This window comes from Siphateles boraxobius, unplaced genomic scaffold, assembly GCF_051911475.1.
Source record: "Siphateles boraxobius isolate OS27281-9 unplaced genomic scaffold, OSU_SipBor_1 18, whole genome shotgun sequence".
Lineage (NCBI taxonomy): Eukaryota > Metazoa > Chordata > Actinopteri > Cypriniformes > Leuciscidae > Siphateles > Siphateles boraxobius.
This window is the reverse complement of record NW_027508788.1, coordinates 8,830,767-8,855,954: the sequence shown is the minus strand read 5'-3', so window position 1 is coordinate 8,855,954 and position 25,188 is coordinate 8,830,767. Positions and strand designations below refer to the sequence as shown.

Sequence of the window (25,188 nt, the reverse complement as noted above, 5' to 3'; positions counted from 1 at the left end):
TGACTATCCTTATCGAATCTTGGGATTTAAGAATCAATATCGGTTTGTAAAAATGAGAAACGAGAAATCAATATTTTTTTACCCAGCCCTAGTGACATCACTAGAAAGAAAAGTATTTGATTGAAAAATAAATATTTGTAACCATTATAAAGGTTTTTACTGCCACTTTTGATCAATGTATCCCTGCTTAATAAAAGGAACAATTTCTTAAAGGAACTATTTCTTAAATCTACTGATGTGTGTTGTATTGTGAGGTAGCTGGCATTACCCAGCACTAGTTTATATAAGCTTGCTATTCTCATGTTTTCTCACTGCTCGTGTACAAACACACACACACACACACACACACACACACACACACACACACACACACACACACACACACACCTATTGATACAAGGCCTTACACTTACTCAACACACAGACGCATTTATGCAATCATCTTTGCACTTGCAGGCACGAGCCTACTTAAAATTTCACAATAAAAATGGAAATTGCATAGTCAAAATAATTTCCAGCATGCTTGATTGCCAATCGATAGGGACAACCCTGTTTATTGACAACCATTTATCTGCTTGAGTGCCGCAGGTAGCAAAGATATTTTAGAATTCAAGTATGCTGTATTTTGGTCCTTTTTAAAGTTAGTCATCACATTGAGAACAGAATTATCTTTTTGGGATTTGTATTCTCAAAATACACTGCATGCATTTTGGACTGAGTCTCTGCCCCATTATTGGCATACAGGGCTATAGAAATAACTAAGGAACAACGCATTCAAATATGGACTTTAAATCTAGCATCCAGTAAACTGGAAATTTTCTTCTCCCCACCTTGGTTATTGGTATCAACAAATGCATTATCGGTCAACCTCTAAAAAATATCATTTATTTTACGGGAAAATCATGATAATTTGTTTGAGCATTTATAGTGTTTTGCCATTCTGAAACTCTGTGGGAGCTTTGAAATTTAGATTTAGACATAAGGTCATATTTACTAAAACTGCATGGTGTGAATTTGGCTAACCCACCGTTGTATTTCCTGTGTGTGAGCGTGTTGGGCCTGTACTAACCATGGATGCGTTTGTTCTTGCTGGATGGCGTGTGGTGCTGGTGTGGGGCTGGATGCTGCAGGCATTGGTAAACTCTCCACTGCCGATGGCAAAGCCTTTGCAGATCCAGAGGTGTTACGCCGCCTGACTTCGTCAGTGAGTTGCGCGCTGGATGAGGCCGCCGCCGCCCTCACCCGCATGAGGGCCGAAAACACACTCAACGCCAGCCAGGCCGACAAGTAGGCATCTTTTCTCACACATACAATTACTTCTCCTGTGCCCACACATTATGATGCAACACTCATGTTCAACCAGCAAGAATTACTACATTAAAGCTAAAAGCTGAGCAATATTAAATGTGTTTTAAGCTTTGTCTGAATGTTTAAAGTGCACTTGATATTTGAACCCTCTTTAATTAGACACAAGTATGAGCCTTCTTGTTCCTCCTTGAGTTAGAGTAGTTAGCTTAGCTTCGCCTGCACAGTCGCAGTAATTGTAGTAGTCTGGTTATTTTTAGCCGTAGCCTGGCTGAGGCCTGCTCGGACGGCGACGTGAATGCGGTACGGAAGCTACTAGACGAAGGACGCAGCGTCAACGAACACACTGAGGAGGGCGAGAGCCTGCTGTGTCTGGCCTGCTCAGCTGGATACTATGAGCTTGCACAGGTACCGTGTACAGACTCGGACACTTAGTGTTTTGTGCTACCAAATTTCCAAGCCTGAAGCTTTCCTTTCAGTTGCTAACAGCCAAAACAACCTCTTGTCAAATGCATGAATGATTAAAAAAAATTAAATAATTAAAATCAAATAAATAATTGAAATGTTAAGTTAAGGTGTGCGTGTGTGTAATTTCTGCACTTGAAGCAGCATTGAACTGAACTTAAAGAATTCAAATAAATTTAAGAAACATTTCCATTCTACCATTTTTTTTTCAAGACAAACAGGTAGTTAGCAGATCTCGGCAACATTATTTATATCATTGCTAAATGTATATCTATAAATTGTATATCTATAAATTGTCACATCTATCTATATCTATTTTAGCGCTATATATATATATATAAATATATATATATATATATATATGTTGTGTGTGTATATAGTTTGAGTGTTCAGAATGCATGTGGATAAAGTTGGACCGAGTTTGATACTGTATAGCAAATCTCAACTGCTTGTATTGTCCCAAAATGTAAAATATATTATCGCCCAGCTCTTATCTTCTATATGCGACTGTAAGGCATGACGATATCAAGATATTATAAACATTAACGTCATGATTTTTTTGTAAAGCTTCTTTGAAAAACGTGTGTATTGTAAAAGTGCTATACAAATACACTTGTCTTGGCTAGTCCCTCTTTATTATCTTATGATATATGAGATTCTTAAGTATTATCAAGGCTACTATCCTTTTATATTTATACCTTAAATAGATTTTTTTCTTTTTAAACAAACAAACTTTACACCCTATTTCCAGACCAATCGTCCCATTCCTGACTGCAATTGGTTATGGTGCTGTTAGTGGTGAAGAAATTGCATGCTTTAATTTTCAGTTTTAATTGAAGCATGTACTGTGGTTATCTGAGAAGAATGTCTGTTGATTTGAATTTGGGGTTGTAGGTCTTGCTGGCCATGCATGCTAACGTGGAGGACAGAGGGATCAAAGGAGACATCACGCCACTTATGGCTGCTGCAAGCGGTGGTTACGTTGACATCGTCAAACTGCTCCTAGTGCACGGAGCCGACGTTAACGCGCAGTCCTCGACAGGTACAACGATATACTACCATTTTTTTAATAAATAAAAACAACAGTGTGAAATGAAAGTGGGATGAAATGTGCCAAAAAGAGTAGAGGACATTTTCACTCTTGTGCAAGCAAACACACCTTGTTCATCCATTGCCTTGCCCTTTCTTGCAGGTAACACAGCCTTGACATATGCGTGTGCAGGAGGCTTTCTGGATGTAGTAAAGGTGTTGCTAAAGGAGGGTGCTAACATTGAGGATCATAATGAGAATGGTCACACTCCGTTAATGGAGGCTGCCAGTGCAGGCCACGTGGAGGTCGCTCGTGTGCTCCTGGAGTATGGCGCTGGAATCAACACACACTCCAACGAATTTAAGGAGAGCGCACTCACACTCGCCTGCTATAAAGGTGCGTCTCATTGTATCATAGACTGTTTACTAGAGTTGGACGGTATCCAAATTTTGATTTGTCAAACCTCCTCCCTATTTTAATGGGGTATACGGTATTACCACGTGACTAATTAAAAATTATGACATAAGGCTCAGACGACGTAACCAAACTGTTGGCTTGTGCCTAGGGATGAGTCACGATTTTTGAATATTCGATTAGTTATTTTTATTATAGCAGGGTTCCCGCGGATCCTTAGTCTTAAGATTTTTTTTAAATAAGGCCATAAAAAGTCTTAAGTCTTATTTTTACTTATGAAAGGTCTTAAATTTTAGATGCCACTTCGACTTTGACATATCTAAATGTTTTCCAAATTAAAACTATCTAATTAGCGTAGTATTATTATTTTTATTATTCTATCTTTGTGGATTTGCTTGTTCACGTGACAATTCGCATCACATTCGCGGCAGAATAACGCCCGTCTCCTGCACGCGAGAGAGGAGAGAAAAAGTTGGCAAATGTCAGTTCAGTCGTAAGTTCATTCTTTATGTGCGACGTGTATTGTCTATTATGATATTGTAATCATTGTTTTAACGATGTATGAGGCACTGTGAGCTGACATCGCATTTGTCTCTCGTGCTTTCACTGCGTGATGTGTGCAGATATACGTAGGTATGTCCCCAAATTAGTTTTTGTCTTATATTTATATCATATGTTCTTATATTAGAATATCACATCAGTAAGAGTGCCGTTTTCCCGTGCACAAGTGTGATATTTGTTATACAATAGTTAAATTAAAAAAAAAAATAACATTGTGAGTTACTTTTTAGACACCATATTGTCAATATTGTTAGTTTTCCCTTTATTTTGCCGACTAGAATTTCAAAGTGAAACCGTAGTCTCAATGCAACAGACAGCGATGATTTCTTGACTGAAATCCGCGTTTTGAACGAGTCATTTTAACGATTCAATGAACAATCACTTGTTTCTTTCCCGAATGAATCAGCCGTAAACAAATCGGTTGAATGAATGACTCCCTCAACTCGCTTATTAAGACAGTGACTTGCCCCCGCCTATTGGCGGTTTTAGTTTCATATTTAAAGTACCCTTTAATTAAAACATTAAATTAGAAATCATTTCATATTTAAATATTGAATATTGATTTAAAAAAAAAAAAATCTCATAGCATGGATTGTAAATATTAATGCCACTTCTGATGCCGCTTCTGTGTCACCTCTGCACTGCAAAGATGGATTTTGATTGAATTATTTAATTTGACTGGTAATGGTGGTATGTATAATTGTGTAATTAATAAGGCTGAGCAATTTTATCGATTCTGCGATATAAATCGATATTTTTTTTCTCAAGAAAGTATTGATTTTTAAGCTGCGAGTATAGATACACAAGTCCCATGCAAATACCCCGTGTTTACCCCCATTCGCTTTAAAGCTTGGACGTTTTCGGTTCTGCTGTCGGTACTGGAGAAAATAGAAAATACACGTAGGCTACTATTTATTATTGATATAAAGACGTAATCTTGAACATGTTTATCTCGCCAGCCAGTTCTATATATAATAATATTAAACCATTTGTCTGTGATGCAACTTTGCTATTCGCAGTCCAGAAGTGAGACAGACCGATCTCTCACGCGGAGCCACAGCGCACGCGCACAACACGACACTACAGCCCTGCTCAATGACTCACAATGAGGACAGAACTAAACATTCAAACGTGGTTACACTTTAGATCTGGGATAATATTCTAATTTTATTTTAGATCCGGCTTTCAGAGATTATAAAAAGATATTTGAGATGAAACCAAACTAACTGCATTATGTCTAGAGCAACTTCCTTCCCTTCACAGCGATGCGCTGTCGTGTCTTCCTAAAACCCAAACATACCGTCAGAAAAAGCATGATCGGTGATTGTTGTAAAATGCAGCCTCTACTGTTGCTAATTTGCGGACGCGTTTAATCATTAAAAGAGCTATTAAAAGCATAAACATCTGCGCAAGAGACGCTGTTCACAAGGCGACGGGCGCTCCGAAATGGACTGCAAAGAGAGAAGAAAAGTATAGGCTACTTAACTTTGGGCTTCATGTGCGCATCTAAACTATCAAATATACATAATAATATAAAAATGACCAGCTATGAGATTCACTGAAACAGTTTATTCACTTAAACAGTTTGTCTTAAATGGACGTAAATATTTAGGAGAAAATGATGGTGCATCAGTCACCTATTAGATCTGGACTCGGTCTTAAAGGGGCAGCGTCTAATAAACCTGCTGACGATGGAGCCATTAATGTGAATCAAACAACAAAAGGCACTCACAGCTCTTGAATGAATAACTTAAACTTGTCCAGTCAGAGACATATATTGTGTAAATCAAGTTTTTAGTTTTCAGTTCAAATAATTCAATCCAAGTAAATGGAACACTCACAAGATGTCACCAAAATCACTCTGTCCCCTTTAAATCTTTCAGAAAATGATGTAAATGATGTATCGAATTATATCGAATCGCATCGTTAGCTGAATATCGTGATGTATATCGTATCGTGAGCTGAATATCGTGTATCGTGAGATTAGTGTATCGCTACAGCCCTAGTAATTAAGTATTATTGTATAAATTAGTATAATTACTGTATAATTTAATTTGAATAATTTGAATGTTAGTATTTGACATAAAAGGGGATGCATAACTCTAAATAAGTTTAGAAAAAATGTCCATATATAGGTGAAAATGCCCCTGAAGTCAATTTAAGGTGGCAAATATTGCACATTAATTAATCATTTCTGTCACTGCTGTGAACTGACCACTGCATAGAATATGAAAAATATGAATATCTTCGTGATTCTGCTGTCAGCAACAGGCCTATACCAGCCATTGCACCAGCACAAAAACACAATAAGTAAAATATCATCTAATTATTATCAACAAAACGTTGAAAATATCGAGATACATTTTTGTCAATATTGCACACCCCTAATGTACGGGGTATTAATTTTGATTTCTTCAGGTCTTAAAAAGTTCTTAAAAATACTTACATTTTACTTTAAAAAGTGTGCAGGAACCCTGTATGGAATATCGAATAGGTTATGCTATTGTCTATAAAAAAATCCCCATGTTCTCGGTTCTGATGCGGTGACACGTTCATGTAACCGGAGGGTGGTGATGCCAATAATGAATCTAAAAGCTGTCCATTAGAGATCTGCGCGGGACGGATTTGTCCCGCTCCCGCAAGATTTTGTCCAGCTCCCGCAAAAATGTTATTTTCTCCCGTGGTCAACTTAAGTGGTCAAAATCATGTCTGACCCATTCCAAATGTTTTCCGATATATTGGGCATCTTATGATCCTATCTTACTCATCTCATGCGGTTCCCTTTTCATATAATCAACATAGATGAAATTAAAAAAATAATATTATATTATTAAACATACATATGAAACATGTTAAAGTTTTTTTTATATTTCAGCGTCACACCTCTCCGCTGTATAGGTGTGTAGCCTATACATGCATGTGTGTGCATGCATGTGGTGGAGGGGTGCAATTTTCAAAAAATTATAATCGAATCATACCAGGTGATCTTCGAATAAATACTGCCAAACTGCAGAAGTCGTGTTCTTCTTCGAGAACAGGTCACACTGTGTGCAACTTGCTATCTGCCCCCCACCTCACTCTCTTTCTCCTTCATACTGTCACGTGATGACAACCACACATAAGCATTTTTAGGCATTAAATTAATTATATTTAATCCTTGTCTCCTATAGTGCATTGCATTTTAAAAATAAAATAAATAAATGACGGTATTGAAACTGATACCGTTGCTATTTTAATACCGCCAAACCCTACTGTTTACATGCATAAGATAATCAGCAAAGATTCCTATTCTGGTTAAGGGTATCAGGTTAATGCACTAACAATCAGACTAAGAACTTAGAAATGTAAATGATGAAGTAGCCTGTATTAATTTGAATTTTGTATGTTGTAAAAAGCTTTTTCAGAAAATCCACTAACTTGATCATTCATGTTTACCTCCACATTGAAACAAAGGTAAATCTGGGTGGTGATAATTAAATACAAGAACAATTTGCCTAATGGCATTGTAATAAAGAGTATTTCTAGTAGAGAATAGCAAGAAAAAAAGTTTCATATCTTAGTTTATTTGAAATATGCTGTGTACAGTACCGTTCAAAAGTTTGGGGTCAGTAAGGTTTTTTTTTTTTTCTTTAAAAAGAAATTCTTTCATTTAGCATTGATCAAAAGTCACGGTAAAGACAATGTTACACTTTTTTCATATAAATGCAGTTCTTTTAAACTTTCTATTCATCAAAAGAACCCTTAAACTTGTCTACCGGAATATTCCAGTATTTGTGGAGCATGTTATTTCTGTCCTTTCATAATAAAGTCTTAACCAGAATATAGACCTCATATGGACAATAATTTGCATGTAAATTTTGCTCACTGAAATAGTATGCTTAACTTTATATTCAGTAATATATCAGTTTGGTACATTTTGGAGTAATATTGACCGTATCTTGCCTGTTCCTCAGGGCACTTGGACATGGTCCGGTTTCTCTTAGAAGCAGGAGCTGACCAGGAGCACAAGACAGATGAGATGCACACTGCTCTCATGGAGGCCTGCATGGTAACACCAGCTTTTATGTTCACAGTCTTTTAGACACTTCCTCTGATGTTTGTGCTGGCCTTTTGAGTTATTCTCATGGTTGTCTTGCGTAGGATGGGCATGTGGAGGTGGCACGACTGCTATTGGATAGTGGGGCACAGGTAAACATGCCTGCAGACTCATTTGAGTCGCCTCTAACGCTGGCTGCCTGCGGGGGTCACGTGGAGCTGGCAGCACTTCTGATCGAGAGGGGGGCCAACCTGGAAGAAGTGAATGATGAGGGCTACACTCCACTGATGGAGGCAGCTCGTGAGGGCCATGAAGAGATGGTAGCACTGCTCCTGGCACAAGGTACTGGGGTCATCTCACTTTCGTAGACTTCGCTCTTAGGATTTAAGTCAATAACAACCAGAATCCATTTTAAAAAGTAATACTATCTCAAAGGGATAAATTAAAAATACAATGCTTGCATTGTTAAAACTGTCTTTTTTCAAACTCTGACTATCTGAATGTTAAGTTTCCTTTGCAAGTTCACTCTTGTTCACAAACTGAAAATTGGTCTTTATTGTTTGGTTTTAGGTGCAAATATTAACGCTCAGACAGAGGAAACGCAGGAGACTGCGTTGACTCTAGCATGTTGTGGAGGTTTCCTAGAGGTGGCTGATTTCCTCATCAAAGCTGGGGCGGACATTGAGTTGGGTTGCTCAACCCCACTCATGGAGGCTGCACAGGAGGGGCATCTGGAACTGGTCAAATACTTGTTGGCTGCAGGTAAGGCTTTGCTTTGGATGTAATTCTTCTAATTTCTTTCTCCTGCATGATGTAATGTGTTCACAGGCTTTTCTCTCTCTGTTCAGGAGCTAATGTCCACGCCACAACAGCCACGGGTGACACAGCTCTGACATATGCGTGTGAGAATGGACACACAGATGTCGCCGACGTGCTGCTGCAAACAGGGGCTGACCTGGTTTGTGGATATCCTGATTTACCATTGCATTTATTTCTCCTTTTTTTCATTTTGAGTTTTATACAATTGAAGCCTGTTTAGAGGTGACTGGTCTCTTTGTTACTCAGGAACATGAATCAGAAGGAGGCAGGACTCCACTGATGAAAGCAGCCAGAGCAGGACACCTGTGCACTGTGCAGTTTCTCATCAGCAAAGGCAAGTTGTGACGTCCCAAACTAGGGCTGCAACAAACAATCAATGAGAGTGACAATATATGATGATAAAAAAAAATGAATGAATTGGGTCTTTCCAATCAGCATAGCGAACATTCATCAGTGACACCAGTTTGGTGTAAAAAAAATACTTGGGGTCACTTCATGCATGCAAATGCATGGGGTCACTTCATGTTAAATGTTTAATAGTTTGGGCCTGTTTACACCTGGTCACTTCATGTGTTTTTACTTATCGAATATCTCTGATTTGTTAAAATGGTTCCATTTACATGGCCATATAAATGTGTCTCCACAAAATGAATATAAATCCAATCTTCAATTCCGCCGCTATATGCAAATTTAACGGAGTTCACATCAACGAAAGCAATAGATATGAGCTGCATTTTATTTATCATCAGCTAATTTCAAGATCAAAGACCGCAATAGGAGAGAGCGCGGCATCAGCACTGGTAAGATAATTTAGTCTGACTACTTTTAATGAAGGTGATTGTGTTTGAGCGTCTGCGACTTTTTCATTTGTGGCAGTTTGCGCATCTGCTTGCTGAAGAGATACTCAGCTACTCATCCGATGCGTGTTGCATTAGCGCTGTCATATCTGACTATAAAATGTCATATAGCCTATAACGGGCTCTCACGTTTATTTTTTTACTTTTCCGGAGAAGTAAAAATTATGCATGTGGTTTCAACAACCAGATGCATTTACACTTGTCCAGTTTCATCTGGAATGTGTGTCAGACCACCTCCTGAAGTGGTTTCAGTGATTGGATTTAACTCTTACAATTTAAATTTAAGTCTCGAAAGCGTTTCAGAGAGCATTTACACCTGGTCTTTTCACAATCGGATAGCTATCCCATCCGTATAAACGCATGACGTGACCAGGTGTAAACAGGCCCTTTAATTATGCCAGGTTGCTCATCCCAACTGCAAATAAACAATTGAGTATCACTGTTTTTGTCACATTAAAACAGCTGAATAGTAGTTTTTTTGTTCAAAGCAGTTTCTAGTGCTCAACATGACTCTGTTTTTACTTTATTTTGATCAAGTAAATACTTTTTAACACATATTATCACAATTTAAACTATCGTATTTTCCGCACTATAAGGCGCACTTAAAAGCCTTTCATTTTCTCAAAAAAACCACAGTGCGCCTTATAATCCGGAGCGCCTTATATATGGATCAATTGGTTAATTGGACCAATTGGTTAATAAAGCTCCGCGTTATTAAATTCGCCCGCAAACTAGCGCTCGTGTCCATCTTATGCCTGCTCTGTCACACCGCCAGTTAAGCCTTGTATAAATCAGGTTATGTGTGTAAGTCACGTGCCTGCTCACGAGCGCTCACTCTTACTAACAGACATACGAACAGACACACTGTCCCCAGCGCTGCTCGCGCGTCACAGAATGTTCATAAAGCGTTCCCCGTTCACACTAACCGGGTCGTTTCATTCAAAACAGCCAGCTGTTGCTGTCAGCGAGCCGCCGCACATGAATACTCGTATGAGTCAGGCTGCGAATGTAAGTTACGTGCCCGCCCCAGAGCGCTCACGCTTACTAATAAATGCCTTGCCTCCGATGCTGCGCACTCGCAACATTCCCTTTAGCACGTCTAGTGGATGCATAACGCAAACCCAGTCAAACGTTTGACTGCAGTATCTTATGCGCCTTATAATCCGGTGCGCCCTATATACAGTTAATGTTCTAAAATAGGTCATTCATTGAAGGTGCGCCTTATAATCCGGTGAGCCTTATAGTGCGGAAAATACGGTAGCTGTTTTCTTTTTTTAAATATTTCAGTGCTCAACGCTAAGGTTTTTTTCTTCTGGCCCAGATTGGCCAGTGGTTCAAATTTGTACTTGCCCTGTCAAACTTTTCACTGGCCTTACCACAAAAAAGTTGATGGGTGCGTCCCAAATCGTGTGCTTGTGCAGTTTTCTGCGCCATTTTGTAGTTTAAATAGTGTGAGTAGTGGATTACACTGAAAATCTAAAAAGGAAAAAGTGCACTTTAAGTACCCGGATGATGCACTTATTTAACTGAAAAAACGAAGCGAGAAACGTTGAACACTTCACGCACTTAACTGTCGCAGCTTTACTTGCGTAGCTCCGATGTTGAAAGACAAAATAAACATATAAAGTTCATACACTATACGGTCGAGTACGTAGTGTAGAAGTGTATAGTGTATAGTGCGTCATTTGGAACACAGCTATTGTTTTCGTTGTTTATGGCCCATATAACCATGCATTATAATAAATGAGGTTATTTCATTTTAGATACCAACATTTTTTTTTTTTAACTATCAAATGATGAATTACATCTTATGTCAGCTTCTGCCCCCTTTGTTTCTTACTTTACATTGTATTTTAAAATTCAACCCCACACTTTTGTCTGCAGGTGCTAATGTTAATAGAGCCACAGCCAACAATGATCACACAGTGGTTTCTCTGGCTTGTGCGGGGGGCCATCTGACTGTGGTGGAGCTGCTGTTGGCCCATGGTGCTGACCCCACCCACAGACTGAAGGTGAGGGTTCCAGAGAATGACAGTGCCCAGATGCTAACTGGTGATATGTGGTCACACAAATTTTGGTCAGTCCCCTGTGTTAATCAGAGTTTCTCTTCTACTCACAGGATGGCTCCACAATGCTGATTGAAGCTGCTAAAGGTGGTCACACTAATGTGGTGTCATATCTGCTAGACTACCCAAACAACATCCTGTCAGTCCCTGCCCCAGATATGTCCCAACTCACACCGCCCTCTCACGACACTTCTCAGGTGAGCAGAAACATGCTTTACACTATCCAACAATCTAAGCATCACTACAAATTACCCTCTTTAATTTACCTAATGCTTTGAGAGATTAAATTACCAATTTGTGGAGAGCTGAGTCCATGCAACACGAATGTATATTATATAATAGTTTTTTTATACATAATTATTATATAATAAAATTATTTAATAATTGTTAATTTTGTTTCACGTGCAGGCCCCTCGAGTCCCATTCCAAGCCCTGGCTATGGTGGTGCCCCCCCAGGAGCCAGACAGAGTGCCCTCCACCATCCCCACGCCCCCACCCGTTACAAGCAAAGGTTAGTTTGACTAGAATTTCTAGTAAAGTTATTCTAATTAACTGGATGTTTTGCTCAAGTACCACTTATCAAAGTGGCTATAGTCTTATTGTTCACTGTCAGTGCAAATCTGATTTTTGTGCATATCCAATTCAGAATCCAATCACACTTAGCAAGTGTGAATGGCAAAAAAAAGTGTCTTTTAGCACATCATTGCCATAGAAACCAATGAAAGAGTGCTACATAACACACAAATCGGATCTGAACAGTTGCGATACACAAGGACAGTCACTTATTTAGATCAGATTCCAGTTGGATCCACAAATATTTGTATTTGGACTGACAGTGTGAACGTAGCCTTTATGAACTGTTATTGTATCAATTCCTGCCATTTCACGATGAAGAATCCACTTTGTTTTCTGTGATCATATCACAATTGAATAATGCTTGGCCATGTTAAAAGGCACTCTAGATGCATTGTGACAGGATCACTTTAAGCATTTGAAGATGGTTTTAGATTTTGAATATTTGATGTAGTTGTAAATGCAAATGCATTTTCGCCATCCATATTCAGATAGGCAAGTAATATGCACGCTTATTTATCCGGCACATTATCGTATACATGACGCTAAAGCGTTTGTGTTGCTGTTTCTCCTGCTCTCAACAAAAGACAACAAACACTGCTCTCATGCTTTAGATGTATTGGAATGAAAGTCTTACTGCAGTCCAGATAAAAAACTTAAGATATTAATTTTTTGTTAATCTCTTGTGTAAAGGGGGGCCCATGAGAATTGAAATGCATTCAGTTGAGTAGAATAACTAGACTGTGTTGATGAGTTGCACTGTATGCATGATGTCTGGTTAATATCAGCTTTTTGGTTTGAGCATTAGTTTGTTTTTTCTCTTAGGTGCGTCCAAGCAAAGGCTGAGCTCCCTTCAGAGCAACTCTGTGGCTTCGGGTGGCTTAGACGCTGACCTGCTGCCGCCCTTTCACTCGTACCAGCCTCTGGAGTGCATCGTAGAGGAGACTGAGGGCAAGCTGAATGAGCTGGGCCAGCGCATCAGTGCCATCGAGAAGGCCCAGCTGCAGTCACTCGAGCTCATCCAGGGTGAGCCGCTCACCAAAGACAAGATCGAGGAGCTAAAGAAGAGTCGTGAAGAGCAGGTGCAGAAAAAGAAGAAGATCTTGAAGGAGCTGCAGAAGGTGGAGCGGCAGTTGCAGCTGAAGACGCAGCAGCAGTTCACCAAAGAATACATGGAGACCAAGGGGCTCAAGGAGGAGCTGGGCCAGGCGGCAGGGGTGGAGATGCCCGGCACCCCCCTGCCCCTGCAGACCACACAGCTGGGCTCCGACAACGAAAGTGAGGTTAATTGCAGAGAGGAGGACCACAGGCCCTCCCCTACCAATGATGAGGATGAGGACGACGAAGATGAGGACGAGTATGAAGATGACGTTGACTGTGCCAAGCTGCCACGAGTGGATCCCATCCTGTACACAGAGGCAACGCACCCGCCGCCACCTCCGCCACCTCAGAACCAGGCCCTCCAGAGTCCCCCTCTGCAGACCAGCTTCATTCCCATCCAGCCTCTGGCCCTGCAGCAGTCCACAGACTTCAGTAACGCAGAGTACCCGGGAAGCAGCAGCCCAGACCTGCAGAGGGTGTTGCTAGGTCAGCAGCTGACAGGGTTGGGGCCGGGGCTTCTTACACAGGCACCCGATGGACTCATGGTCGCCACACCCGCACAAACGCTCACAGATACACTTGATGACATCATGGCGGGTAAGCTCACTGCAACAAGGGCTGCCTTTGCGTCCCTTTAGGATGACAACCAGTGATAAGAAATTAAATACCTAAATTGCTATTGGCTAACAATCCGTCTTTTGGTTTTAGCCCACTTTGATTATACTAACATTTATGCATGACTGACAATATTTATGCTAGTCTTCTCCCAAAAGTTGACTAAATTATCTTTTTAGAAGATGTACACATTTAATTCAATCTTTCTCTCCTTGGAAATCAGACCAAAAATAGTGATGACCACAAATGGTTGTATATGAATTTGTGGCCAATTAAAAGCTTTCAAGAATGGGAATATCCCTCCCCTAATATAAGCTGCTGCTGACTAGCAATAATAATGATAAATTTATATAGCGCTTTTCTAGGTACTCAAAGCACTTTTACATATGGAAGGAGGAATCCCCTCAACCACCACCAATGTGCAGCATTCACCTGGATGACCACACTCCACCACACACCAGCTTATTGGTGGAGAGGAGACAGTGATAGAGCCAATCACTATATATATGGGGATGATATATAGCAGATGGGATGAACAATAGCTGATCATGATTCATGACTTTCATGCAAACTAAAATGTTTAGGAGTATAAAAAAGGGGATGAGGGAATGTCCTTCCCCAACTTATACTTTTTTTATGCTTTTTTTAAATTTATTTGCAATTGTGGAGATTTTAGTACAAGGATACATTATTGTAGGAATCAATGTTGTTTAATGTGTCTGACTCAAGTGTTGCTATTGTTAACTGAACTATTAAACATTTTTTTATTAAGTGAAGCTTGATTAAAATCTAAATATTAGACGAAAAACGTAAAATTAAAAAGGTTAAACAAAAACTAGAAATTTCCTGGCCTAACTCAAATAATTTTGTTGAAGTACTAAAATTACTAAAATAAAGCTAAATAGTAATATTAAAAAACAAAACCTAATACAAATGATTACTAAAAATCACTAAACAAAATGAAAAATAAAAATTAAAGCTAATTTTAAATGTTAATAAATACTAAAACAGTATATTAATAATACTAAAATGCCACTGGTCTGTCTCTGTCTTTGCAGCTGTGAACAGCAGAGTGCCTGTGGTAAACACTACAACTTCGCCCTCCCCTCAACCCTCCGTACAGACGCCCATCAACACAGTCTCCCCACCCTCCATGCTCCCTCTGTATCCCTCAGTGGACATTGACGCACATGTAAGACCATCTTCTCCACATGTGACATGAACATAGCAATCATATAACACAAATGGCTGTTGTGGAGCATTTGTAGACATAAAACTATGCATCAAATTGTCCATATTTGTCTTAGTGACATATTGAAGCGTCTTCATCTATTTCCCCCTCAGACTGAGAGCAATCATGACACGGCACTGACCCTGGCCTGTGCTGGTGGCCATGAAGAACTTGTTTCAGTGCTCATTGCACGTGGGGCCAACATCGAGCACCGGGACAAGAAGGGTAAAAGGCTCCTTAATTTGTTGTGTGTATTCTTAACTGTATGATTTGTTTACAGAGATGTTGAGTGTTGCTCTTCATATCTGCCTACAGGGTTCACTCCCCTAATCCTAGCGGCTACTGCGGGCCATGTGGGTGTGGTGGAGATCCTGCTGGACAAGGGAGGGGACATTGAAGCTCAGTCTGAGAGGACCAAAGACACCCCTCTGTCCCTTGCCTGCTCAGGTGGCAGACAAGAGGTACCCTAACAGTTTTAGCTCCGCCTCTTCACCAGATAAGCTTTTAAACCCTCCAAAATGCACCAAAGACTTGGAAGTTGAATTTATCTCCATCTTCGCAGGTGGTGGAACTGTTGTTGCTTCGCGGGGCTAATAAGGAGCACCGTAATGTTTCCGACTACACCCCGCTCAGCTTGGCGGCCTCAGGGGGCTACGTCAACATCATCAAGATCCTTCTGAATGCTGGTGCTGAGATCAACTCTAGGTCAGAACATCTGCTGCTATTGGTTTAATCAGGTGTCTTAAGACTATGTATTAGGAAGCATTAAGACACTGTATGAACTATTTTCTCTATCTCTCTTTTTTCCTCTTTATCCCTTCTCTCGTTTCTCTTTCAGGACTGGGAGTAAGCTGGGCATTTCTCCTCTCATGTTGGCGGCCATGAACGGCCATGTGCCTGCAGTGAAGCTGCTGTTGGACATGGGGTCTGATATCAATGCACAGATTGAGACCAATCGTAACACAGCACTGACCTTGGCTTGCTTCCAAGGCAGAGCAGAGGTTGTCAGCCTGCTTTTGGACCGGAAGGCCAACGTGGAACACCGTGCCAAGGTCCGTAATCACCTTAGCACATTTACTTGGGCAGTGAGGTCCTTGTGTAGGGCTGCACGATATTGAAGAAAACGGCATAATACAATAACAATAATGCTTTTAGTGTGTAAAATCATTTTAAATTGTATTTAAATGTATTTAGAAACTATGGAAGCTTGTTTCCACCACAAAATAAATTTAAAAAACCCCAATTCGGACTTTTTTTCTCACAATTGCGAGTTTACATCGCTGAATGCGATTCTTGTGTATAGGCGGCTTTCTGCTGCTTGCAAATGGATTCTTTTGAGGAGAAGGCGGTTTGGGTTTGGTACCCCAATATGCTCACGGGTCCACATGAACGCTTTAACATTACCAACTTTCATGTGAACCATGCCCCGTTTTGAACTAAGCTGCCAGTGTGACACCACCCTCCGACTAGTTTGCCTTGAGTGCACCACAATGGCTTGTTGATTCTTGCATACGTCATTGTAGTGCTCAAAACCATGCACACAAACCTTAAATAAAAGCTACATACCCAGTCAATTCTCTATCTGCGTCAACCTAAAACTTTTCATACATTTTTGAAGTATTAAAAAAATCATTAATTCATCACAAGCCATTGTGATATGCCAACACTGCTCATTTTTGATGTCTCCCTTATCTAACATATTTGTGATCTTGGAGTCTTCACTAACTTGTTGATTAATTGAATCAGGTGTGTTTGATTTGGGGGACATCTCAAATGTGCACTCCAGGACCAGGATATGTAACACTACAATATGCATATCAAGATTTGTAAATTTGCGATCTTTAAATATATATCAAGCAGCCCAATCATGTGTATGAGTATAGATTTACTATTGTTTTGTAAACTTAAAATAGTCTGGCTTTAAAATCCACAGCTTAAATTGTATTCAGTTGATGCAACAACAAAAAAAAATTGTGGTAAAAATCTGCAGTTATAATTTGTAAGAACTCTTTAAGAGATGTCTAAAAGGTGCAAGTTGAAAACCTAGCATGTGTTGATTTGTAGCAGAATGTTAATTACCTTCATATTCAATTTAATGGTAAGGGGGCCTTTCCTTCCTCTAGACTGGCCTCACTCCTCTCATGGAGGCTGCGTCTGGTGGATATGCTGAAGTGGGCCGTGTGTTGTTGGATAAAGGGGCAGATGTCAATGCCCCTCCAGTTCCCTCCTCTCGTGACACCGCCCTCACCATTGCTGCAGACAAGGGCCACTACAAGTTTTGTGAGCTTCTCATCAGCAGGTATGTTTTTATAACACTGGTAGTGTTCAGTACCAGTCAGTCCTCTCTTCAGATTATAGTGTCTCATGCTGCTCTTTCTGCTCTGTTAATGTAGAGGAGCTCACATTGACGTGCGAAACAAGAAGGGGAACACCCCTTTGTGGCTGGCTGCTAACGGTGGCCACTTTGATGTGGTGCAGCTGTTGGTGCAGGCTGGAGCCGATGTGGATGCAGCCGACAACCGCAAGATAACCCCCCTCATGGCAGCGTTCCGCAAGGTGAGTGGTATGCCATGCGGTTCAAAGGATTGATGGATATCTGTGCTTATGACTGAATGTCACTGATGCTGTGCTGCTCTTTTGTTGAAAAATAATGAATGATGATAAACTGCCATAAAACACTGTAATGTGTCCTTTTTAGGGCCATGTAAAAGTGGTCCAGTACCTGGTGAAGGAAGTAAACCAGTTCCCATCTGACATTGAGTGCATGAGATACATTGCAACAATTGCAGATAAGGTATAAAAGACCAAAACGCAGAGACTGCCTTGAAATATACTCTTAGGGGACTGTTTTCATGATTTGAGAAGCTATTAATTGATGTGTCCACTCTGCAGGAACTGCTTAAGAAATGTCATCAGTGCATGGAAACCATTGTCAAAGCCAAAGATCAGCAGGCAGCTGAGGCGAACAAGAACGCCAGCATTCTGCTTAAGGAGCTTGATCTGGAGAAGGTTTGTATCTTCAGATGACCAGTTAGACCAACTATTGAGCTAACTAATTAGTTTTTATATTAGTCACAATATTCTGCGGTATGGTGCATCACGGTGAATTTGTTTCTTCTCAAATTGTTTCTTGATAGTCTCGTGAAGAAAGCAAAAAGCAAGCTCTGGCAGCAAAGCGAGAGAAGAGAAAGGAGAAACGCAAGAAAAAGAAGGAAGAGCAGAAGAGGAAGCTGGAGGAAGAAGAGGCAAAGGTGAAAGAAGTGTTCTGTGAGATGGAGGATCAGAAGGAGGACTCTGCAGAAGGTGAGGAACACCTTGTTGGTTCATGTGCAGATATCATAGAAATCTTCAGCTTTGTTTGTTTTGTTTTTTATGAAAGAAATTATGACCTTTTTAGTGATACACTGAAATGCCGACACAGCAAAAAAAAGATTTTTGGAGTGCCAAAATCAGCGATGTTTAGTTGTTGATGCTGCGTTTTGAATATTTTGTGCATGAGGATAAGCTAAAAAACATGACATCTGTGTGAATGCTACAGCTAGGTTGAAATGATAGATTTCTCAATTTCAGTCCCTCTTCATTTTGATTTAAACAAAATAATTTCTTAAATCCCAAGATCAATCTTTTAGTCTGTTATTTTGTCATGAGTGAACAACTTCACTAAACATTATTGTAGTGCATCTCTTATCCAATAAATGTAATATGAGCTTTGTTACTTTTCATTTGAAACAGTCTCAACTTTCCAATTTTATCATGAAATTCAAAAAAAAAATTTGCCACTCTTTTAAATGGTGTGACAGATTGTTGTAGCTGACTCCGTTCATGTGACCGCAACACCGAATCGAAGTAGAAACATAATTATATAATTTAAAAGTTGATATTGAAAACTACTTTGTCCATTGTAATTGTTTGTAAACAACTCAGTTTTTAATTTGAGTATTTTGTAGAGATGCTCCAATTGATCGGCCGATAATCACATTCTGACTTGATTGGTAGTCACTAAATTTGGCAGATTCAAATGAACCGATCGCGATTTGCATAAAACCATTAAAAGTTGCTGCTGACGGCCATGTAAGCAGTGTACAGATGAGAGTTTTGCTCCATGTTCTGTTTTGTAACTTCATGAAACATTAGTAAACAGGGTTCCCGCGGATCCTTAAAGTCTTATGGAGTCTTATTTTTACTTATGAAAGGCCTTAAATTTTAGATGACACATCGACTTAGACATATCTAAATTTTTTCCAAATTAAAACTATCTAATTAGCGTAGTATTATTTTTTATTATTCTATCTTTGTGGATTTGCTTGTTCACGTGACAATTCGCATCACATTCGCGGCAGAATAACGCCCGTCTCCTGCACGCGAGAGAGGAGAGAAGAAAGTTGGCAAATGTCAGTTCAGTCGTAAGTTCATTCTTTATGTGCGACGTGTATTGTCTACTATGATATTGTAATCATTGTTTTAACGATGTACGAGGCACTGTGAGCTGACATCGCATTTGTCTCATTGTGTCAGTGCAGTTATAGGTATGTCCCCAAATTAGTTTGTCTTATTCTAATATAAGAGCATAATATGATATAAATATATCACATCAGTAAGAGTGCCGTTTTCCCGTGCACAAGTGTGATATATTTGTTATACAATAGTTAAATTAAAAAAAAATAACATTGTGAGTTACTTTTTAGACACCATATTGTCAATACTGTTTGTTTTCCCTTTATTTTGCCACTAGAATTTCAAAATGAAACCTTAGTCTCAAAGCAACAGACAGCGATGATTCCTTGACTGAAATCCACGTTTTGAACGAGTCATTTTAACGATTCAATGAACAATCACTTGTTTCTTTCCCGAATGAATCAGCCGATTGAACAAATCGGTTGAATGAATGACTCCCTCAACTCGCTTACGGAATTAAGACAGTGACTTGCCGCCGCCTACTGGCGGTTTTAGTTTTATATTTAAAGTACCCTTTAATTAAAACTTTAAAATTAGAAATAATTTCATATCTAAATATTGAATATTGATTTAAAAAAAAAAACTATCTCATTGCTTTATGCAATTGTAAATGGATTGTAAATATAAATGCCACTTCTTATGCCGCTTCTGTGTCACCTCTGCACTACAAAGATGGATTTTGATTGAAAGATTTAATTTGACTGGTAACGGTGGTACTGTGTAATTAAGTATTATTGTATAAATAAGTATAATTACTGTATAATTTAATTTGAATAATTTGAATGTTAGTATTTGACATAAAAGGGGATGCATAACTCTAAATAAAGTTTAGAAAAAATGTCCATATATAGGTGAAAATGCCCCTGGAAATCAATTTAAGGTGGCAAATATTGCACATTAATTAATCATTTCTGTCACTCTTTGTGAGTCTACTGTCAACAACAGGCCTATACCAGCCATTGCACCAGCACAAAAACACAAATCAGTAAAATATCTAATTATTAACAAAACGTTTAAAATATGGAGATATATTTTTGTCAATATTGCACAACCCTAATGTACGGTATTAATTTTCATTTCTTCAGGTCTTAAAAAGGTTTTAAAAAGCCTTAAATTTGACTTTAAAAAGTGTGCAGGAACCCTGGTAAACCATAGTAAATCACATCTTTACTTAGAGCTGGTTGTCTCAATTCAAATGAGCCCACAACATAAAATGATGCGTAGATCTTGAGAAAATCCTCACGGACTGACATGACATGCTGCTTGGCTAAAGTTATAGGAATTCCAGGATCTGATTGCATCGCGATCATTACGCAATGTTATCTAACGTCATTTGAAAGTTCAACCAATGATCTGAATGTTGGGTATGGTGGGTAGGGACAATGTGTCGAGACCAGAGTAGAAACACAAGGACCTCTAAACATGATCAATTTATTCTCTTAAAAATATTAAAGCTTTTCTATTAAACGAGAGCATGTACTTAATGATGTTTTGTTTTTTTGTAGAGTTATAAGCCATTACTTTTAAGTATGCCACTTGAAATCAATAAAAATGCATTCAGTGTATGTGTATCTTTCACCATCAATAGAGAGCTTATGTCACTTACATAAAGCTTGAACGGTCGGTATCGGGCATTCATGATGACAAAAAATCGGTAGCCGGTGTCAAATGCAAAAATCCTGATCATAGCATTCCTAGCATTTTGATGTATTAAATAATTTTGTATAACCATTAAATGATAAAATAAATGCTTTTCAGCTAATTTTTCATTTTGAGAACTTTTTTACATGAATAACCTTTTGTCATTTTATCTCGCAGAGGTGGAGGTTCCCATTGAGCCCCCAAGTGCTACCACCACCACAACCATCGGTATCTCTGCCACCTCCCCAACCTTCTCTAGCACTTTCGGCAAAAAGCGAGCCAATGTGGCCACCACACCGAGCACCAATCGCAAAAACAAAAAGAACAAGACCAAGGATTCACCTAGTGAATCCATTATTCTTCAGGACCCGCAGGTGGCACTGGCACAGCAGAAAGCAGACAAAAATAAAATCCACGGAGAACCTCGAGGGGGTGGGGCAACGGGAGGAACCAGCGACTCTGATAATCTAGATAGCACCGACTGCAACAGTGAGAGCAGCAATGGCAGTAAGAGTCAGGAGCTCGCTGACCTCCCTTCATCATCGTCCTCTTCCTTCTCTGCCCCCTCAGTCCTTGCAGGTTCTAACCAGTTCCACATCTCAAGTGAGAAGAGACAAGGGCCATCGCTGCCGGGCTCTCGTGAGGAGAAGGTCACGGTGTCCATCTCCAAACCACAGCAGAGGTAAGAGTTAATATACTTCTGCTTGCCACTACCACTTACCACACTTATTATTTTGCAGTTCAAGTCAGTTACTTAATGCAAATTTTCATAATTACCGCAGCAAACTAACAGAGAGCAGGCCTTTGGCAGATCTCACAAAGTTTTTCTTTTTTTCTTGAGCTTTGGTAGTTAGAGTTTGTTTTAGTCTGACAAATGATTTGACAAGATAATGATTTTTGCAAAAAATATTTGTGGGGTGATTAAACTACTTTTTCTATTCCCCCTTTTTAACAGATCTCACGACCTCAACAGTGACCTGACCCCCAGTTCCCTGCCTTGCTCGTTCAAGACCATTTCACTGCCAGTCACCTCGCCCAACATTAAGATGAATCTCACTAGCCCAAAGAGAGGCCAGAAAAGAGAAGAGGGATGGAAAGAGGTGGTTCGAAGGTGAGGTGCAAACATAATTTCAACTAGAAAAAAGTAACTATAAAGGGAAACATTTTGATAAATATGTGCACCATTACACATTCATTATATTTTTTCTCAAACAGACATGGTTATTACTATTATTAGCAGTTTATGCTTAGTGATGATTGCTGAAACCCATCTTGCATTGTTTATGCTATGGACATCTTGCTATAATGCATTAAGCCATGCAGTTTGAGGAGAGATGTGCTGTTATTTTTCCAAGCAATCAAATCAAAAATCAAAATTTACTGTGAAACGGGATGAAAAAAATAAAAATTATTTACTGTGAAGCAAGGATATAAGCCATATCTTGTATGTCATATAGAAATATAGGGATAAGATCTTTAGAGTTAGCAATATGTTAAAAACATTTCAAATTGAAATGTCCCGGCAAACATCTAGCACTGTTCAATTTGTTGCCATTTTTTCCCTTAGATCCAAGAAGCTCTCTGTACCTGCCTCTGTGGTGTCTCGGATTATGGGTAGAGGTGGCTGCAACATTACGGCCATCCAAGACGTTACAGGTGCACACATTGACGTGGACAAACAGAAGGACAAGAATGGAGAAAGAATGATCACAATCAGGTAAAAATGATGCTGACATTTTTTAAGACACTAGTAATTATTGTTCACCCTGCTTGGATTTCTTACATATGCTCACTCTCTTGGTTTGCAGAGGTGGCACAGAGTCCACGCGGCATGCGGTGCAGCTGATCAATGCGCTGATCCAGGACCCAGCCAAAGAGCTAGAGGACCTGATCCCTCGTAACCACATCCGGCCGCCTGGCGCTAACACCAAAATCAGCTCCACCTACACAACCTCCACTGGGGCCACAAGCACTACTGCAGCCAGTTCAAAAGGCCTGCCATCTGTAGTGCCCTCTCCCAGCATGTCGTTCCAGGCCTCCACCAACTTTACGGCTCAGCAGGCAGGGAAGTTAGGCAAAAGTATGGCACCAGGTGTCAGGCCCCCCTTCGTTTCTTTGCCACCACTTGCTTATGCTCATCCTCAGCTGGCCCTTCTAGCGGCACAGACTATGAACCAGATCCGCCACCCTCGATTGCCCATGGCGCAGTTTGGTGGCACTTTCTCATCCTCTCCCAACACTTGGGGTCCTTTCCCTGTGCGTCCAGTGAGCCCTGGTAGTGCTAACAGCTCACCCAAACACATCGGTAATTCTGCACTGCGTCTCGGCAGCTCTACTTCTGCCCACACTGAGCATCCTCTTGCTCCTGTGTCCAGCACTTCGACTCCCACTGCTTTCACCACTTCTCCCACCAGTACCGCATCTGTTAACACCCCCACACCTTCTTCAGTCAGAAAGCAGCTTTTCTCAACAGAGCCCAGGTCTGGGGGTAAAGTTGTTGTGGCCGCTAGCGGCAGCAGCGCTCCCTCTGCACAAGTGGCTCCCTCTTCCATCAGCTGTGCTCCCACAACCCCTACGACCCCTCCATCTCCATCTGCGCCCATTGCTCCACCTCCACAGCATCCTCCTCCCCCCAAGCCAGAGCCGGCCAGCCTTAGTACCCCTGCTAAAGAGAAGCCTGTCACAGAGCTCGCTGCACCTGCCACAGGAGCTCCATCTGAAGGGCCCAGCCCCTCCGCTCCCCTGCACTTCACTTCATCTCCCTCAGGCCCATCGATGCTAACCGCACAGCCCGACAGCCGGCAGCCGATTGCGTCACACTTCACCTCCAGCTCAGAATCCAGTTCCTCTTCCTCAACTCAGCCAGGGTCTTCTCACCCTGTCACACGCCTGCCACCTCCAACCTGCAGCAGCACAGTCACTAATACCAGCAGCACCTTACCTCATTATGCCACCCCCACTGCACCTGGTGTGACTCCCCGCATGCAACCACCCACAACCTACTACCCCATGGCTTCAGGGGCCCTGCAGGAGCAGCAGTCTGTGTTTGTGCCTCAGGTAGCCTCACAGGAGCCCCACAAACAGCAGCAACAACAACAACAGCCTCCACCTCAGCCAAACCTGGCTCCGACAGGCATGCCACCTCCCTCACTTCCAATGTCCTCCACCATGGGCATGATAAACGGCTCTCAAATGCACCTCCACAGTGGAAAAGCGCAACTGCCCCCCAACTTTGGCCCTGCGGCTCTCTTCAATCACTTCAGCAGCATCTTCGACAACAACCAGGTGGGCAACAACCAGGTTTGGGGTGCCTGCCATCTACCTACACGTACTCCACCGGAGCAGCCCTACAGTGCCCCACCTAATGCCTATATAGGGGGAATGGGGCAGATGGAAAATGTTATGCCTCCTGATGGCTCAAAAGCTCCAGGGTATCGCTGCACCTCACAGCGGATGGTTTCCAGTCCCATTGGTGAGTGCAACCTTTAAATCAAGAGTGTCCGATCGTGTTCCTGGAGGGCCACCTTCCTGCGGAGCTTCGCTTCAACACAACCACCTGGAAGTTTCTAGTGTTCCTGAAGACCTTAACTAGCTGGTTCTGGTGTGTTTAATTAGGGTTGGAGCTAAACTCTGTTGGAAGGTGGCCCTCCAAGAGCAGGATTGGACACCACTATTGCTGATGACCTTGCATCTATATTTTGAGATTGGGGTCAAATCCTCTCGAGTAATGCTATTCACTCTTGAGTAATGCTATTCACTATGTTCCACAGGAATACACCCCATGGACAACTCCATGTCATCGTCTACTGCGCTCACCAGCTTTACCACAAGCATATCTGCCAGCCCTGTGTTCCTGTCGGGTTCTGTTCCTGTGGGCACACCTTCTTTCAGCCGTCAGCACTTCTCTCCCCACCCCTGGAGTGCCTCCACTTCTTGTATGTCAATAAGTTATTTTAACGCAAATGCACCAAGCACAGCATCACGTTTTATAAGACTATAGTGCTCGTGTTCATTCTGAT

General features: G+C 40.8%; 1 protein-coding gene across 4 annotated transcripts in view; it reads left to right on the top strand.

Moving 5' to 3' along the window:
- ankhd1 (ankyrin repeat and KH domain containing 1) overlaps positions 1–25,188 on the top strand; it is a 60,555-nt gene that overhangs the window by 33,809 nt on the left and 1,558 nt on the right. Inside the window, exons 3-30 of one of the 4 annotated variants that reach the window (XM_077233267.1) lie at positions 1,131–1,287; positions 1,566–1,713; positions 2,665–2,812; positions 2,963–3,196; positions 7,729–7,823; positions 7,916–8,153; positions 8,382–8,573; positions 8,660–8,769; positions 8,877–8,964; positions 11,372–11,499; positions 11,607–11,750; positions 11,962–12,064; positions 12,952–13,824; positions 14,901–15,034; positions 15,187–15,298; positions 15,389–15,534; positions 15,636–15,778; positions 15,912–16,125; positions 17,197–17,372; positions 17,467–17,629; positions 17,772–17,867; positions 17,966–18,082; positions 18,211–18,376; positions 21,347–21,851; positions 22,125–22,280; positions 22,737–22,886; positions 22,978–24,641; positions 24,940–25,104. In XM_077233267.1, coding sequence (XP_077089382.1) covers positions 1,131–1,287; positions 1,566–1,713; positions 2,665–2,812; positions 2,963–3,196; positions 7,729–7,823; positions 7,916–8,153; positions 8,382–8,573; positions 8,660–8,769; positions 8,877–8,964; positions 11,372–11,499; positions 11,607–11,750; positions 11,962–12,064; positions 12,952–13,824; positions 14,901–15,034; positions 15,187–15,298; positions 15,389–15,534; positions 15,636–15,778; positions 15,912–16,125; positions 17,197–17,372; positions 17,467–17,629; positions 17,772–17,867; positions 17,966–18,082; positions 18,211–18,376; positions 21,347–21,851; positions 22,125–22,280; positions 22,737–22,886; positions 22,978–24,641; positions 24,940–25,104 — 6,765 coding nt within the window. Of the gene's footprint in view, positions 1–1,130; positions 1,288–1,550; positions 1,714–2,664; positions 2,813–2,962; positions 3,197–7,728; positions 7,824–7,915; positions 8,154–8,381; positions 8,574–8,659; positions 8,770–8,876; positions 8,965–11,371; positions 11,500–11,606; positions 11,751–11,961; positions 12,065–12,951; positions 13,825–14,900; positions 15,035–15,186; positions 15,299–15,388; positions 15,535–15,635; positions 15,779–15,911; positions 16,126–17,196; positions 17,373–17,466; positions 17,630–17,771; positions 17,868–17,965; positions 18,083–18,210; positions 18,377–21,346; positions 21,852–22,124; positions 22,281–22,736; positions 22,887–22,977; positions 24,642–24,939; positions 25,105–25,188 lie in introns of all 4 variants that reach the window. The other 3 variants (XM_077233269.1, XM_077233268.1, XM_077233266.1) reach the window with 3 other exon arrangements.